The 18,881-nt window shown below is 43.0% G+C and overlaps 1 protein-coding gene across 2 annotated transcripts in view; it reads right to left on the bottom strand.

The window, feature by feature from the left end:
• Positions 1–15,600, bottom strand: part of LOC142303204 (protocadherin gamma-C5-like) — a 150,695-nt gene extending 135,095 nt beyond the window's left edge. Inside the window, exon 1 of one of the 2 annotated variants that reach the window (XM_075344401.1) lies at positions 11,975–15,600. In XM_075344401.1, coding sequence (XP_075200516.1) covers positions 11,975–14,419 — 2,445 coding nt within the window. In that variant the 5' untranslated portion in view covers positions 14,420–15,600. The remainder of the gene's footprint in view (positions 1–11,974) is intronic. The other variant, XM_075344402.1, reaches the window with a different exon arrangement.
• Between the last annotated feature and the right edge of the window lie 3,281 nt (positions 15,601–18,881).

Genomic DNA, 18,881 nt, shown 5'->3' with positions numbered 1-18,881 from the left:
AAACGCTCTGAGTACAACAATAAAAACAATAAAGATACTTCTGGTAGAATAATTCCACAGTTTCTTAAAAATTTTCCCTCGTGAAAAACTCAGCAGATTTGATGCATTAAGGGTTTGTGGATACAACATCTTTTAGTTGAGTTTGCAAGATGGAGATGCTTCAAGAAACTCTCTGGTGTTTTTTCCTGCAGCATCTTTTCTATAATTTTTTTTCAGTTGTTTCCTGAGCTTTTTACCTTTAGGTATTGGCATCTGGAGTTTTTTTGAAGGGTTATCCTGTGGGTTTTGTGATGTCTCCTTTTACAGTAATTTTTTACACTCCATTTAAAGTGGACCAACCAGCAGGATTTTCCTATATAAACTAAAGCCAGTGCTATACTGGCGCTATCAGGATGATTCTATACATCCCTTTAGTTGTGAGATCGGATGAATAGTTTCTGAAATACAGGCAAGTAAAGTTTGTGAAATGCACTGTTACTTGATTGATAGCAGCTACAGAATATCTAATAGGTGGGTCGGGTTTTGCTTGTTATTTCCGCCCCTCCACTCCAAAAAAAGCAACATGTCCATTACACATGCATGTTTTCCTGTGTTTTTCACTGACTCCATTGAAGTCAATTGAGGAAAAAGGAGAAAAAAAAGCAGAAACAATTGACATCTTGCTTCTTTTTTCAGCAACAAAATCTGCAAGGAAAAAAGAAGCAGCATGGGCACAGCAAGTCAGGATTCTCATAGACTTTGCTAGGATGTTTTTTTACTTGATTTTATTGATTAAAAGAAACAAGGAAAAAAGCATGAAAAAAGCAGCATAGGCACATGGACTTATAACAACTCTTAAATGGGTTGCTTGGTGCATAGATATTGATGACTTCTCCTCAGGATAGGTCATCATCAGTGTTGTAACAGTCACGGTCGCATGCTCTGCGCCATTGCAACCAGGCTAGCACTGCTTTTAGCTAAATATGCATCCTTGAGAAGAATACCAAGAAGGAGAACATTATTACAGGATGGGACACATTATTACAGAATGGGAACCAGGATAGGAGAGATTATTCAAGGGTACAAGACATTATTACAGGATATGGGCAAGAATGATAGATATTATTACAGGGTGGAAGTTAGGACAGGAGAAATTATTACAGAGGGGGTCAATACGGGACAATTATAACAAGATGGAGTCCAGGATGGAGAACATAATTACAGGTTAAGGGCCTAGGACAGAGACAGTATTACAAGATGGGGACCAGAACATGGTATATTGTTACAGAATAGGGGCTAGGATGAGGACATTATTACAGGCTAGGGACCAGGGTGGAAAATGGATACAGGATGGGGAGCACATTTATAGGTTAAAGGCCAGCATGATGGACATTATTACAAGATGGGTCACACAATGAAGGATATTATCCATTTTACTGTTGGAGTACTGTTGGTGTTAAATTGCACATTTAATGCAATACCATTGAGTGCTGTGGATGGTAGTGTCATACTGTAAAACAATGTGCATACTTTTGTAAGTGAGAAACTACAGTACAGTCCTAAGGCTTAATAATATATAGCAAAAATGAACCATAAATATTCATGTGGCTTCTTTGTGAAAATTATCCATGAAATTTGCCTAAGATGAAGGAAACTAGTATGGCTGCCTCAGCATCTACATCAAGTACTAAATTAATTATATAATTGCAATTTTCCCGAGGAAAAAAGATAGAAACAGATACTGCATTATTGTTTGCTGAATGAGGGTTTTTTTTCCCCTACAGAAACAATTTTAAGAGGCTCCAAGTGTAAAAAAAATGACTAATATATTAGCTAGTAGCGCTATTCCAGTGCTGGTGATATCTCTTGGATCTTCGTTTGGTTCCTGTTTTCACAGCACCGCAATCATTATGATGTCCCCATAGTGATCAGTGATTGGCTGCAGTGGTCATATGACACAGTGAGGTATACCCACAAATTAAAAAGATAAGTAACTACTAGTGATGAGTGAGCACTACCTTGCTCGGTACGAGCGGTTGGATACTCAGATGGGCGCAAATCTAGTATAATGGAAGTCAATCAAGGGCTCAAGTTTTTTTTAGGGAAATTTCCTGGAAAAATGCTTCAGTTTCCCAATGACTTCTATTATACTTGGGTACTGCAGTTGCACTCATCCGAGCATCTAACTGCTCGTTATGAGTACCGAGCCCCCAAGCATCGTGGTGCTTGTTCATCACTAGTTACAAGTACCGAGCACCCAAGCATGGTAGTGCTCGTTATTCATTAGTTATATTTAGTTATGAGTACTTGTGACACCCTGGCCTATCAGGTCATCACAGGGTATTGTGCAGTCTGCCCTTCTGCACAGTATCCGCATCCTCCTTGATTTACGGGTCCCTGGCCTTTGGTGTTGCTCAGAACAAGCTAATTGAAATCCTTGAAACACTCTGCACCACACCCACCAGACACACCAATTGGTAGCCTGAAGGGAATAGGGCCGCACACTTGGGGGGTTGGTTAAGGAGAGCCAGGAGTGTCAGGAGCAGTCAGTTGCGTTGTGACTCTCATGAGCAGAGGTCCCAAGTCATTTGCAGGAGGTCAGGAGCTGGGCTACTTGCTAATACTAGGTGGCAGACGTTGGTCTGGGCCTGGTAGAAGCTGGAACCCTGGTCGCAGGGGATCGTGTCAAGGGGCACGGAACTGCTGAGGAGGGCAGCCGGTGGCCTTGAGCCATCTCCGGGCAGGGGCCAGGGCACGACGGGGTAGGTGGACCCTAGGCCGGGAAGTAGGAAGTAGCTTCAAGCTTCCTGGTAATTCACCCGACGAGGACGGAGCCTTCAAGATCCGCTCTCCAACCGCTCAAAAATCGGGGTACTAGCGCAATGAGGGTGACAGGACTTTCCCAATATCCAGTCCAGAAAATCCTAAGCGTGAACGCTGAGTCGGGTCCCGCTCACTCCGTTAGCCATACGGGTGAGCGGGACCCGACTGGTTCTATACTACAGGGGCCAACCAGTAAAGAAGGTGCCAAGGGAAAGGTCACAGGCTAACAAGCAACACCATCAGGCACGTTATCCAGGTGTGCTCCCTCCCTGCTGCAGCGGTGCTCAGAATTTCAGTTTACAAGTTGTCAGTGTCAGCGTTATTGGACTGAGTGAGTACGCAGTGACCCTTTCCTTCCCAACGGTGTCCCCTCACTACCATCACCGAGCCCCGGGGCAATCCCCATACCCACGGAGGGGTTAAACACCTGGCTGGCATCCCATCGCTACCGGGCGCTCCCAACAGCAGTAGTGGTACTCCACCTTACCACACTCCGTGGGTGGCGTCACGAACTCTAAACACACAGCCCCCTGTAAATACCCCCCTTTTATTTCGAGTGGCCGCATGACCCCTCCCGGATCCAGAGACCCCTCGAGCCACCGCGGATCCGGATCCGAGCAGCAGCCCGGCTGCTTACGCTCAGGCAGTACATATTGAACACCCGACCATGGTAGTTGTGGCACCCCTGAAACCTCAGGCGCCACAAGGCATTGCACCCACTTAAGGTGTAATGTCTTTCTGAACTCCAAGGGACCAGCACCGGTATGCACAAGCAAGACCAAATTGCCCACCCCTGTCCAAGCCCAGTGGGGAGGAATCAGTCTGGGGGAGGAGAGTAGAAAAACAGAGGAGTTGAGGGCTGGAGGTTGAGCAGTGGGGAGCTCTCCTGACAACCTCTGTGGACTGTGAGGAGGAAAGTGAACGATTGCTGGTGGAAGTCCAACAGGACTACCAGAATCGTGTGTGCCAGCCAGGTGCAGAAACCTAGACCAGGGAGAAGTTCCAAACCCCTGGTAAATCTGCAAAGGGGAAGAGAAGGACAGATGGAGTCTGCCCCACCAGAAGCCTGAGACCTAGCTGCAAGAGAGTGAGTCTGGGTAGAGAAGTGAGGAAGCTTATCCCAGAGAGGTTCCCTGCTGCAGGTTTGCAGGCCAGTACTGAAACCAGTGCAGGAAAGCGTCCCCCAAGAACCACAGGTCACAGGGACCAAATTACTGGGACACAAAGTGGGAAAAGTCTGTAGGGGAGAATACCGGTGTTGGAACCCAAAGAGAGAGGGATCCTGAGGCCCACTTTGGTGAAGACCAGCCGCCGGGGCCCACCAACACTCCCAGTGAGTAAAAAGACTTTTAAACGACTTCCCTGTGTTGTCCCAGTGACTTTCATGCACATATTTACACTGACTACTACGCTTATCCTCCACTGGGGCCAGCCCTACCCACGGAGGGCTTACCAACCTGCTGCTCATAACACCGGCCCCAACAGGAGTGAAACACAGCAGCGGTGGCCATTCCACCTGGCCACACTACCGTGGGTAGTGTCACGAACTTTCCCACTTAAACTATCCCCCTTTTATTGTGGAGCCATCCCAGGGCACGGAACCGGATACTACCACCAGTGACCTGTTAAGCCCGGGACCGAGTGACTGTCCTTGATCCCTGGGACTGTGCCCCCTAATAGTGTAGGGCGACATATAGTGCTCACTCATCACTAGTTACGAGTACCAAACACCCAAGCATGGTAGTGCTCCTTCATCATTAGTTACGAGTACTGAGCATCCGAGCATGATAAAGCTTGCTCAACACTAGTTACGAGTACAGAGCACCCGAGCATGGTAGTGCTCGCTCATCACTAGTAACTATTCAGATTTGTTTTCAGCCATTGGAACAACTTATAATTAGAATCTAGATTTAGTGTATATAATTCACCTCCATCGGTGTTGATAAATGTTCATTTCATTAGGAATGTGAAAAACCAATAGTGATTAGATGGTAGAAATGAAAAAGAGATTCACAGGACCTTGGTCCAGTGGTTGTAAGGAGGTGGAGTTTTGGGTTTGTTTTCCCCCTGAAGACACCAATTTTGTTATGATGATATGTGATGTATAATGAATATCAAGGTAATGTCTCATGTGAGCTGTAACATGTAGTAGTGTTGTTAAGTAGGTTGTGTTATAATGTTTTGTAATATGTGGAAGCTGATTTGTCTGAGCCGAGCAAGACCTGTGAAGACAAGAACAACCGAGATGGAAGTGAAGGAGGTGTGACTTATGATGCTTTGTGATATTAAAAGGTATGAGAAGTTGTGTACCTGCTATCTTATATACATAGTTGTCATCAAAGGCCTGTCAAGTAAGGGCTGGTTCACACTAAGCGACAGCGACAACGAGGTCGCTGTTACGTCACCATTTTCTGTGACGTAACAGCGACCTTGTAAGTCGCTGTTATGATCGCTGCTTAGCTGTCAAACACAGCAGCCGAAGCAGCGATCATAACCGCGAGAGCAGGGAGCCGCGCACATTGCTTAGCGCTGGCACCTTGCTCTCCTAGGTACAGTACACATCGGGTTAATTAACCCGATGTGTACTACAGCTACATGTGCAGAGAGCCGGAGCCGGCAGCACAGGCAGCGTGAGAGCGGCGGAGGCTGGTAACTAAGGTAAATATCGGGTAACCACAGAACACAGAAAAAGGGACGACTAGTCATGGGAACTAATGCCCCATGCGAATAGTTACACACCTAATTTGAATAAGAAAAATGGAGGTAATAAATGCTTTTTTTAAAGTTTTATTTTAGATAATGATGTTATACGGGGATGATTAGGAAGCAAATTTGAACATCGCTTGTAGGGCATAAGGGACCCAACAGACTCCCTTTAAAGAGCTTATTCCAGAGTTTAAAAGTTTAACCATAGGAACTATAATAATAAATATCACTGGTGTACCAAAAAGAAACAAATAGTTTTTTTGCCCAAAACACAAAAATCCCCAACGTTTTGGCTTTTTGCCTTTATCAAGATGTTTCTATAAATGAAGGTCACGTAAATGCATGCAGTGCTTAATGAAGGACACAGGATCTCAGATAAGACTTAAAGAGTGGCTGGTCCATGAGGACAAAGTCATACTGTGTCCACATTCACCAGCTACACTTTAACTCTTTCATGACCTAGGACATATATACAGCTCCCAGGTTGCCTCTCTCCTGTTACTGATCTGATCAGCAGACATGTGTGGCTAAAGCGGGCTTTACACGCTACGATATATCTAACGAGATGTCGGCGGGGTCACGTTGTAAGTGACGCACATCCGGCCTCGTTAGTCATATCGTAGCTTATGACAGCTATAAACGAGCAGAAATACTCACCTTCTCGTTCATCGCTGACACGTCGCTCATTTTCTAAAAATTGCACGTCCTGTTGTTCATCGTACCCGGGGCAGCACACATCGCTCCGTGTGACACCCCGGGAATGATGAACACAGCTTACCTGCGTCCCGCCAGCAATGAGGAAGGAAGGAGGTGGGCGGGATGTTTACGTTCCGCTCATCTCTGCCCCTCCGCATCTATTGGCCGGCCGCTATGTAACGTCACTGTGACGCCGAACGTCCCTCCCCTTCAGGAAGTGGATGTTCGCCGCCCACAGCGAGGTCGTAAGGAAGGTAAGTACGTGTGATGGGGGGTTACAGCATTGTGCGACATGGGCAAAAAATTGCCCATGTCGCACAAACGATGGGGGCGGGTGCGATCGCAAATGCAATCGCACAATTAATTGTAACATGTAAAGCAGCCTTAACAGGCACAGATTGATCATGCCTGTTATCCCCTTAGATCGTGCTGTCAAAATCTGACAGCATGATCTAATGTGCTCTGGCAAGGTTGTCACTGTTCCCCGACGCCATTGGTAGCCCCATGTTGTGATTGCAGGCTGCTAATGGGTTGCCATGACAGTGCTGGGTCAGCTGATGACCCTAGTAGCTGTGATGACTAATAAATGCCCGATCTATCAACATATAAAATCATGACTGCCAAGTCGACTGAAAGTCTCCCTACACCGATCTGCCAGTCCTCTGTAGGAGAAAGTTTACCACCTGTTGACGTCCACCAAAGACCTCTCACTCAGCGACACTGGTCTTCTACTTTGCACTGATAAGTGGAAAGAATCCTGAAACAGCTGTTTTAAAACAGAGTTAAAGCAATTGACCAGTCACACTATATTGATAACCTAGCTTTCAGATATGTCACCGACATGAAATTGATGGTGGTCTGACATCCATCTCTCCTACCCATCCACTATTATTTGCTCCAGTAGCGGATGTATATAGACAAATAGAATGGCGCTTCTACTGCTGGAGCAGATATCAGCTGATCAGTGTGGCTGTGGGTGCCGAACGCTAACCAATGTCATATTGTTGACCTATGGATAAGTCAGCAATATGGTGTGATAGGACAACCATATTGCACACTTGTAATATCCAGCAGCTGACACAACACAGGAGTTGTGCACCACAGCTCTGTTCCATTTGCTCATGTCCAGCTGCTTACAGAGCAAGAAACAACTCACCCCCTACGGTGGAGGTACTGGGAGTTGGAACCCTATTGCCAATCTCATATTGATAACCTATCGTGTGGACCAGACAACTCCTCTAAATTCTTTTGGAGAAAATTCTGTTTTGGCTTTATAACTTATATCATGTGACAGAATAGCTACCTTTCAATATGTGGACATTTTAAATACCCTGAGCTAGTGGTCTTCTTAGTAGTCCATGAATGCTGGATTGGAGTTCTGTGAACTGCCTGCTACCTGCTGTAATCCTCGGCGCCTCTTAGGATTTGTAGGCCGGATATGACATGATATTTGTACCTTTTCAAAAGATAGGTGGTAAGCAGGTAAGAGGGGGTTCACGGGGCTCCTATACCATGGCCACAGACTAATGAAATGGCCACAGGACGAGGGTCCTGTGAAGGAATTTGCTCATAGTTATGGAGATCTTCACAGAGGATGTATTCAACTCTTATGTTAAGTTGTCACCTATCACATCCAAACTCTTGAGAGGATAAATGTTTTAATATACAATATATTAATGCTATGTTTGCTATTCCCCACTGCATTGAATAAGGTCTGTAGGAAAATTACCTGACCACCATTATAGAAGGTTGAAAAAGTTGACCTTTCCTGTCATCGTTTTTTTAAAAACAGACATAGAAACATTGCTAACTATTAAAGCTATGAACAGAAATGTTAAAATATTAATCACAATACATAGTTACCTACTGATTGTATGCTTTTATGATGTGATCTTTTATAATTTTAAAAATAACATATCACCTTTTATATTTTCCACTTATTACCTGATAGTTTACATAGGATATTTAGATGTATACAGTATAAAACCTGCTTTGTATTAATGATCCACCAAGCTGAGGGAGTTTTTTGGTTTTGGAAAACGTCTTATCCCTACTCCAGAGTTTGTTTTAAAAAAACCCCCAAAAACTTGGCTTACTCACCCTTCCCGCATCCAGCGCTGACTCTCTACAGCTGCTCCCAATGTCTGTTGTGCTGACGTCACGTCACCAGCGCAGCAGCCAATTATGGAACTCAGCAGCTCTGCCCAAGTAGATGGCATGAGCTGCTGAGCTCTCTGATGGGCTGCAGCATTGTCAAAGCGATGTCTGCATTCAAGACAATATCAAACACCGGAAGAAGTGGGAGAGAACCAGCACTGGAACCAAGGAGGTTTTGTAAAACAAACCACCTGGAGATAGGGTTTACTGAAACTTGTAAACCCCTTTAAGGATAAAAAACCCCCCTACATTATATTGGATGCATTTATTACAATTCCCTTTATAAATATAAACAATCTGAGTAGTGTGAGTAGTGACACCATCATTACTATCAATAAGCTATGGTGACATCACTATTCCATAAAGGAATCATGTGCTATAACATTAATTTAATAAATTATAAAAAGATCATGGCTACTTTTTGACATCGGTTGTCACCATTCAACAGTCCATGGGCATGAATGGTGGAGCTGTTTATAAACAGAAATAGTCAATCTCTTTATATTGATACTTTTGCCAAAATAAAAAAAAATACAGCTATTGCTTGGAGTTATCTCTAAAGTTTAATTTACTTGACCAAACCCTTCTGGGGGTTGTTTTTACCAACCAATTCTACTTCTCTAGGTATTGGTGGTGGTTGTCTGTGAACCTGTATAGGCAATGGCTTACCTGACTTACCATAAAGCCTGTCTGTGTAGGCGCAAAAAGTCTTTTCCTATAAAGGTTCATGGGTAGTTCATGACAATGATGAACGAGGGCTTACAACTGAAAACATGGGTGAAATGTGGGGCTCAGCTATGTACCTACCCTTCAGTAATAGCTGTATTTTTAGCTTTTACAAAGAGTATAATGTTAAAAAGGTTGGTCACTTCTTGTTCATTGATGGCCTGTCCCTGGGATTGGCCATCAATATCCGATTGGTGTGGGTGAAACACCTGGCATCGTTGCATATCAGTTGTTACCGATGGCAGACAGAAGTTCTTCAAAGATGTTTGAATACTGGGGCTAAGTCAAATGTATAGTGGCCATGGCTGGTAATGGCACATCCACCCCCTAGTCATTTGAATAGGGGGTTGATCTGCCATACTTGGCCACAACTACTATAGAAGTGACGGAGCTACTGTGTTCTGGCAGCATCCAAGAACTTCCATCTGCAGCCATTAACAGCTGATCAGTGGGAATGCAGGTGGCACTCCCCCACCAAAGTTCATGGGTAGTTCACAACAACCATGAACAAGAGCTTACAACTGACAACATGGGTGAAATGTGGGTCTCAGCTACTGTAGGTACCTACCCTATAGTAATAGCTGTATTTTTAGCTTTTGCAAAGAGTATAATTATAAAATGGTTGACCACTACTTTTTCATTCATGGCCTGTCCCTGAGATAGGCCGTCAATATCCGATTGGCGTGGGTGCAACATCTGACATACCCACATATCAGCTGTTACCGGTGGCAGATGAAAGGTCTTCAAAGATGCCTGGATACTGCAGCTAAGTCAAAACTATAGTGGCCGTGGCTGGTTATGGCACATTCACCCCCCAGTCATTTGATTAGGGGGTGGATCTGCCGAAACTGGCCACGGTTACTATAGAAGTGACGGATCTGTTGTGTTCTGGCAGCATCTGAGAACTTCTGTCTGCCGCCGGTAAGAGCTGATCAGCGGGGATGCAGGTGGCATTCCCCCACCGATCAGATATGGAGAGCCTATCTCATGGATAGGCCATCAATAAAAAAAATAGTGGCCAACCCCTTTAAGGTACTGTAGTCCTCAGTCTCAAAGTATTATTTTTTACTCTTGGATAAACCCACAAAACGTTTACCTGCACAGTGTATAAATGCATTTAAACAGTTGACTGGTAAAATACACCGCATGTTCATATCAATCATCCACCTTTCCATAGAAATGTTTGCATCATTGTAGCATAACTTATAAGCATTATAAAAAATATGTAAAACAGGATGAAAAAAACAATGTTCCACACACTCAATTGACACAAAGTAAATATGAAAATGCTTTATTATGAATGTAAGAAAATGTAAAGCACAGAAATGATTGTTGTATGACAAAATAAAGAAGAAGTTCATGAATCATGATGTCTCTTACCCCATCGTATGGTCTTCAATAGATGCTTGTATATTAATCTGGACTCACTAAAAACTTTACAAACAAGTCTGGGTCTGTTAGAACAGACCGAAACACATGACAGTGTACTTCTGTACGCCTTGTTGATTACATTGTAATTATGGCGTTTTTTGTTTTTTTATTTTGCTGGTGTGTATTCCTCAAAAGTCTCTTTCTTATCCAATACAGAACCAACTTTAATAAGGCACTTTAAAAAGTGCTGCAGGTTTATAGATAGAAGGTAAAGACACATCAGTCAGTCAGTTGTTTAACCAAGATCCAAAAAACCCAACAAGGTCTGCTGGACTTTCATCCTTCTTAAGTTGCAAGAAGTTTGTTAAGTACAATATTCCAGATTGACAATCCGCAGTGAAAAGTCTAATTCTATACTTCATCTTGGCAAGTATCATTGTCCATAAGGAACATATTTAGCAGTCAGGTTTGACACAAATGACTATGGGCTGTGAAAATATCATTGCCTGGAGAATCCCTGGGGCTGATCACATGTAATTGTATCTTAAATATTTATTATGGATGATTGCAGAACATATTTTATGTGAGGAAGCATAAACTCCCTAAACTTCTTCTTTTTTAGAGATATATTATCCTACATTAATTTTACAACTAGATCCATTATTATCTATCTACGGTGAATAAGTAGACGGTAAATAATATCAATTTAGAATGTTCTATCATCGGAAGAAATAAAATACATTTTGGCCTGTAAATTTAAAATTTGCTTTACTAGACTCAATGTGAGTTCCTTACACTATAAAAATTCCCCTTTCCCTATATTTCTGCGTAAATTTAACCTTGTAAGCTCCATTAATATTAACTTTTAGAACTTAAAGAAAGATCATTAGTATTACCTTTACTTCGCTTGAAATTGTCCCTAAAATTTCTTTCCTTGGTCTTTTATTCAGGCACTTTGATCCTAGAGCAGAATATCTGGAATGCATTCAGAGTTTTGGCTAAGACCATAATTGACATCTTTATATTATGCTGTACCCTTAACACCTATATCAAAATGATTCAGACATGGTATACATTCTATATTCTCTCATCTTATGTAAAAATTAAAAGCAAATATCTATCGATTAATTTGAAACCTTTGCCTGATTGGTAGTCATTGATGTTAGGCTGCCGAATGTTTTAGTTAATGCCTAATGTCAATGTAAAGACCTTGATGTCTATGAGAACATTATTTTGTCATCCATATTAAATTAACTTCTTATTTCAGTCATATTGATGATAATTTATCATTAAGTTTGATTAATAGTGGATTTCTCCTTCAATGTTAATGTAGTAATGTTTCCTGTCTTTCAAAAAGGTGGAGACTATGGCATAATGACCTGTGATGATAAAAATGGGCTGTAGATATGTTCACCACACTGCTCACAGATGCCATGAAAGATGAAATATAGAAAACTTAATGACATTCATCTTGTTTGACTTTGGTTTCAAGTAATGGCAAATACTGGGAGCTCACCTCATTGGAAGCAATGGAGAAGTTAGGATCTGGAACCAGTATTCCCGGGGAGGAGGAACTAGCAGTGACATGAGGTGGCCTCATAAACATAAACTCACTAATATCTGAGACTGGGGAGAAACATGTTCTGACCCTTCGATTTGATGGGATATTTCCAGCACAATCCACTCGGACACCTATTATGGTATTACAAAGGCTGGGGTGTAGTTGAAAAGTTCCATGAAGCTTGGATCCTGCTACCATAGCTTTCTTTTGGTTTTGCCGACAACAGAGGGGAAAATTCTTGTTCTCACATTTGTGAATTTTAATTCCAAGGGCTGCCAAACCAATTAGTGAGATTACGGAAATCACAATTAAGCAGACGATCAGATACAAGGTGAGACTAGAAATATTCCTTTTTTTTGAGTGGTCTTTTACTCCTTGGGAAACTTCTAGGTCTTTGTCTTCTAGGGTCATCATTACTGTTACCGAGGTTGATAAACAGGGTTCTCCAGAATCTTTCACAAGTAGAAGGAGCTCGTGTACATTAGGATCAACATCTTGGATTGCTCGTTTAGTTCTTATTTCACCAGTTCTCATAACAATGCTAAATAGAGTTGGATCTGTTGCTTCGAGCAAGTTGTAGGAAAGCCATGCATTTCGTCCTGAATCATGGTCTACAGCAGATATTTTGCTTACCATAACATTTGGCCCAGTAGAACGTGGGATCTTACACTGGGCAACAGAATTGGCTCCAATTACAGGAAACACAACTACTGGAGAATTATCATTTTGATCTAGAACAAAAACATGTACAACAGTCTTATTTCTAAGAGGTGGAGAGCCAGCATCAGAAACTTCGATTTGGAACTGGAAGTAGTTAATCCTTTCATAATCTAGGGGAAATTTAAGGTACACCTGTCCATTTTCTGAATTGATGTATATATGAGATGAACTAGCATAGTCCTCTTTAGGGTTCTGTAATATAGCATAAGAGAGGCGTGAATTCTGGTCCAAGTCCGGATCCGTAGCAGAAACAGTACAAAGTAACTCACCGGCTTTGTTATTCTCTTCCACAAAAACTTCATAGACTGGTTCAACAAACTGAGGGGTGTTATCGTTCACATCGGAAACTGCAACTGATATAACTTTTACAGTGGAAAGAGGGGGGTTCCCCATATCCTTTGCCGTAATGGTGATTTGGTATTCAGAAACACTTTCACGGTCTAAGTTATCGCTTGTAATCAAGGAAAACTGCTGCTCAAAATCCTCCCTTACGGTAAACGGAAGATTTTTGTCTACTTGGCACTGTACCCTTCCATTATCACCATGATCTTTGTCTTTTATAGTGATTACAGCAACTACTGTCCCAGCTGGTGAGTCTTCTGGAACTGAACTAGAAAATGCACTTATAGTCATTTCAGGGGTATTGTCATTCACGTCAATAATGTGGACAATTACACTGCAATGCTCTTCCATAATGGGGCTTCCTTTATCTCTAGCTTCAATATCAATTTCATAAACTGAAATCTCTTCAAAATCTAAATTTCCAAGTACTCGGATTTCACCAGTTTCTGAATTAAGCTGAAAAATATTGCTTAAGGCTTCTGAATTGTGGCTGCTAAAAAAGTATTCAATTTCTCCATTAGGCCCTTCATCTAAATCGGTGGCATTAAGTTTTATAACTAGGGAGTTTTTGGGGGCATTTTCTTTCAGCTGTACATTATAAGACGGTTGATCAAATGCTGGGTGATTATCATTAGCATCTAGAACAATAATTGTGATCTGCATGGTACTCGATCTACATGGTACCCCACCATCTTCTGCTTTGAGTACTAGATGGTGGACTGCTGTCTGTTCCCTATCTAGAGCCTTTTCTAGTACTAACTCTGGAAATTTGCTACCATCAGTGCGTTTTTTGACAATAAGGGCAAAATTTTCACTTGGGCTAAGATGATATTCCTGCAATGCATTAGAGCCTATATCTGGATCCTGTGCATTTGGAATTAAAAACCTAGCACCGGGGGAAGCCAACTCATTTATTTTTAAAGTCAGCTCTTCGCTCTGGAATCGGGGTGAATTATCATTTATATCTAATATCTCAACCTCAATCCTGTATACTTCTACTGGATTTTCTATAGCAAATTTTAGATTTAAAATACATGTAATACTCTGACCACATAGCAGCTCCCTGTCTATTCTGTCATTCACCAATATGGCTCCATTGTTTACATTTATAGAGAAATATTGGGAATCGGAATCAGAAAGTACCTGGAGATTAGCAGCTACTAGTTTGGCCACATCTGTTCCAAGATCCTTAGCGATATTCCCAACAATTTCACCCCTGTTCAGCTCCTCGGGGATAGAGTATCGGAACTGTGCATATGTAAGGGTTACAAGCAGCCACAAAGGGAAGAGATGCAGAATTCCTACTTGCAAAACACGGTAACCTGCTGGATGAATCATTGCAGAAAAAGCCTTGTCTGAAAGCCGTCCCTTTTTCCCCTCAGCACATCTTGAATACAGAGCAGCTAATCCTTTGGAAAAAAAAAGAAGGATGCAGTCAAGGTTGTTTTGTAATTTCTTTCTCCATCAGACAGAGAGGCTAAGGTAAAAATCTAGCTGGCAACAGAAAGGAAACGAAGGAGGAGCGAGCTCATAGCAGCCATTGAATTGTATGCAGCACTGCATTGGCTCCAGATATGTTTTAGTATATCCAATCACCGGCTGGAAAAATATGTTGTACGTATTAAAATAAGTTATGGACGTTCCAAGAAAGCAAATTCAAATTTAAATGTTAATTATTGCGAATGTCAAAAGATGAGATCCGGCTACGCCAAAAAAAGGGACGAAATATAGAAATGCACGTCAGAAGGAATTGTAGTGTAACCCTTTGTGTGCCCACACGAGGCATGCCTGACGTGGAAGGGGCTTGGCATGAGAATATTGCTTAGATCCTTAGATCTAGTATTGTATTTTAAGTAGTATATGCGGAATATAAAAAAAACTGCAGCTAATGACGGAAGGCTGGGAACGGATGAGCTTTATCATTTAGAATGTGTTTGGGAAACAGAAGAAAACATTACACCCACAACACAATCTGCCATTCTAATGCTCGGAGCTAATTAAAATAACACTGGGAGAATTTTCCAAGTGTCAGCCCTACAACAGACTACTTCTTAAATGACTAATATCAAATCTTCACACAATGCACAAGGAGTTAACCAGACATATGGAACATTTCCATAAAAAAGCCGCATCTTCGTCAATTCCACAATATATTCCAAACTTTCTGCCCTTGCAGATTTTTAGTTATATTAATAACTTCGGAAAGATCTGTCTCTCTATATTACCAAAGAAAAAGCTCCATATAGCGGTAACATATTCCGCAGTGCTGTACAGAGAGTGGCTTTCTTACCTACCCCAGCAAGATTGTAGAATTAATACTTATAAAGCAGCCAGAAAATCCTAGAAATGCTTGCCGTGTTAATCATGCATGAAGCTTTGGGATTGTATATCCAGAAGTAATAGTCCAGAAAAAAAATCCAGAGTACCAGAAATAACCCCACAATTTGCTGAGTAGGATCTTGGCATTGTTCTACAGAGCTTGTTAAATCCTGTACTTCTCTTCTCAAGCTGCAACTGTGTTTCTCTAGAGTAGTCGTTCTTTGACAGTGTAAATGGCAAGAAAGAGGAGGGGAGGGATCCATCCATTCACTGCGAGAGGGGGAAAGAAACAAAGAAAGAATTGGACACAATGCCGTTACCCTGAACTCATCAGTTCAGTGTAGAATGTCAGACAAAAAACAAGTGATCAAATGTTAAAGACACATTTCGTATGGGCAACACACATGTATTGTCTCTCCTTCCCCACATATCTGTATGAATGTATTACTGGTAAAAATGTGCATTGTACACACAGTACTGATATACTTTGGGAATCATTGCCTCATTTAGGTATGCAGTGATGAGCAAAAGGGTAACAATGTTTTGAACCTTTGACTTTCATGCTCCATATCTCATGATCCACTAATGATTTGATTTTGAGACTGCCTTCATTTCATAGACAATCATCTTGGCTATCTCATACATAAATATGATTTGTAACTATTTAGAACTATTTAGCATGTGGTCAGTTATGCAGATTCTTGTCATGTGTCAGCATTGTTACTGTTTTGGTCCTAAAATTAAAAGTCTTCTGTGCATGTTCTGGACCAGATCCAGATTCAAGCATGCAGTGGAGTAACTAGAGTTCGATGGGCTCTGATGCAATATGTGGACCTGAGCCCCCACCACCGCATGTTGGTCAGATGTATGGGCCCTTATAGTGTTCTAAATCCTATGAAGATATACAAGTTGCCTTTCCCTTATTATGTAGTAATGTCTGTCATCCTTGGCTCCTTCCTGGTAAATATGTCCCCCATTCTGGTATATATGTTCCCATGCTTGGCCCCTCCTGGTGTATATGCCCACATCCTGGTAAATATGTCCCCATCCTGGTATACATATTCCCATCCCGGTATACATGTCCCCATCCTAAAAAAACAAAGATGAAAATAATATAAACATATACCCTGCTGTAACTAAATAAAAGCATAATGCATATAAATAAACATAGCTTAGTTATTAAACACTATTTTTGATCAAAAAAGTGTAAAGCCATCCCATCGCGACAAGGTGTACCCAATCGGAACAGTACCTACACTCTCTAATATTAAAACCTCACCATGTGTCCAAAGACATCAATCTGAATAAGGGCAGAGAGTGGCTAGATCCCAACTGGACACACAGCTATGGGAGGCACCAGATGAAATACCCAACTCACTGAAAAGGGAGTCGGCACCCTATTTGTACTGAGTACAAGAGACTACAAAGGAAAACAAAAAGTGAGCTGGAGTATTAGTTGGTGTGCATGTGTGCCGCCCCTGCGACAGCTGACAGGCTGCTCGGATCCGGATCCGCAGTGGCCTGAGGGGTCTCCGGACCCGAGGCGGCATCGCGCGGCCACTCAAATGAAAAAAGGGGGGTAAATAATAAAGTTCGTGACGCCACCCACGGGTCGTGGTAATGTGGGGTACCACCGCTGCTGCATTTGGGGGAGCGCCCAGGAGCGATGGGATGGCAGCTTGTGATGTTAACCCCTCCGTGGGCAGGGGAAAGGTATCCCGGGGCTCGGTAGTGGAAGGATGGGGACCCGTCGGGAGGAGAGGGGCACAACGTACTCACACAGTCCAGGAATTCTGACACCGACAACGGGTAAACCAAAGTCCTGAATGCCCTGCATATGTTGTTGGAGCATGCTGGGTCCGTGCCCTTTTGGCGTTGCTGGTTGGTCTGAAGCCTTGTCCCTTGGCACTGTGTTTACTTTTTGTGGATCCCTTTTGCCTGAAACTACTCGGGTCCTGCTCACCCGAGTGGCTAACGGAGTGAGCTTGCTCTCAGGGTTCATGCTTGGGATTTTCTGGACGGTTTTGGGAAGTCCTATCCACCTCGTTGCGCTAGTACCCCGATTTTGGAGCGGGTGGAGAACGGCTCGTGAAGACTCTGTCCTCGTCGGGTAAATTACTGGACTGCGTGAAGGTACTTCCCAGCCTAGGGTCCGCGTACCCCGTCGTGCCCTGGCCCCTGCCCGGTTGTACCACAAGGCCGCCGAACTGCCCTCCGTGGCAATACCGTGCCCCTTTCCACTACCCCCTGCGACCAGGGTTCCAGCTCCTTCCAAGCCAGGCCAACGTCTGGCACCTGGGACAGGTACAGGAGCCCATCTCCGCAGTGTGACCTCTCACTGTCACTGCTGCACTCGAACTGACTACTGACTACTGACTGACACTTCTGGCCCTCCTTCTACTATCCCTCCATCTGGGCGGCCCTATTCCCCTCAGGCTGCCCAATGGGTATCTGGTGGGTGAGGTGCAGAGTGTTCCTCAGGATTTGTGTATACCTGTTCTTAGTGTTCTTAGCAACACCAAAGGGACAGGACCCGTAACCAAGGAGGAGCAGGTACCATCCAAAAGGGCAGATTGCACAGCACTCTTGTGACGACCTGATAGGCCAGGGCGTCACACATGCAGTTTGTAAGCTCATGTTCACACTGACCATAAGACATAAAAAAAAGATGAAAATAATATAAACATATACCCTGCTATATCTAATTAAAAGCATAATGTATATAAATAAACATAGGGTACTTAGTACACTATTACACTATTTTACTAACGCTGGCTTTACTTTATATATGAAAATCCTTATAGTTGGTTCTCATTAAAGACAACAAACACCCACAAAAGAGAAGACAGATCCCGCAATCATACTCCCCAGACCCTGAATGGGATGCTGTGGAATGCATCGAGGACCAGTGGTGGAACGCACACACACATCCAGTGATACTGTACTGCTCTGGGGACCTGGGATGCAGTGGAATGCAAGGACCTGTGGTGGAACGCAAGTACCTGCGGTGGAACATATTGATGCCAGAAGCAGTATGGTATCACCAGATGTTTGTACATGTGTGAGATGATACTGCGATCTGATGTAAGTGTGTGTTGACCGGAAGCAGCACGGTATCACCGGATGTTTGTGTGTATGTTGCTACTACGATCTGATGTGTGAGTGTGCCAGCCGGAAGCAGGGTGGGACCACTGTGGAGCACACAAGGATCTCATGGGAGCGCCCACTATGGATTCCAGGAGGACCTGGGAGCAACGCAGATGTCCGGAGTCTGGTAAGTATGATTATGCTGGGGTGTGTCTACCTTTGTGGGGGTAAAATTACCCTAACCTGTGTTTTGCTAAAAATAAGCCCTACCTCAAAAATAAGCCCTAGTGCATTTTTCTGGGCAAAAAAATAATGTAAGACAGTGTCTTATTTTCGGGGACACACAATATTTGGTCTTGAACAGTGTTACCACTACCTCTGCTACTACTGTCGG

Source organism: Anomaloglossus baeobatrachus, chromosome 4 (assembly GCF_048569485.1).
Source record: "Anomaloglossus baeobatrachus isolate aAnoBae1 chromosome 4, aAnoBae1.hap1, whole genome shotgun sequence".
NCBI lineage: Eukaryota > Metazoa > Chordata > Amphibia > Anura > Aromobatidae > Anomaloglossus > Anomaloglossus baeobatrachus.
Note: the sequence above shows the minus strand (reverse complement) of the source record. Positions and strands in the feature narration are given on the sequence as shown.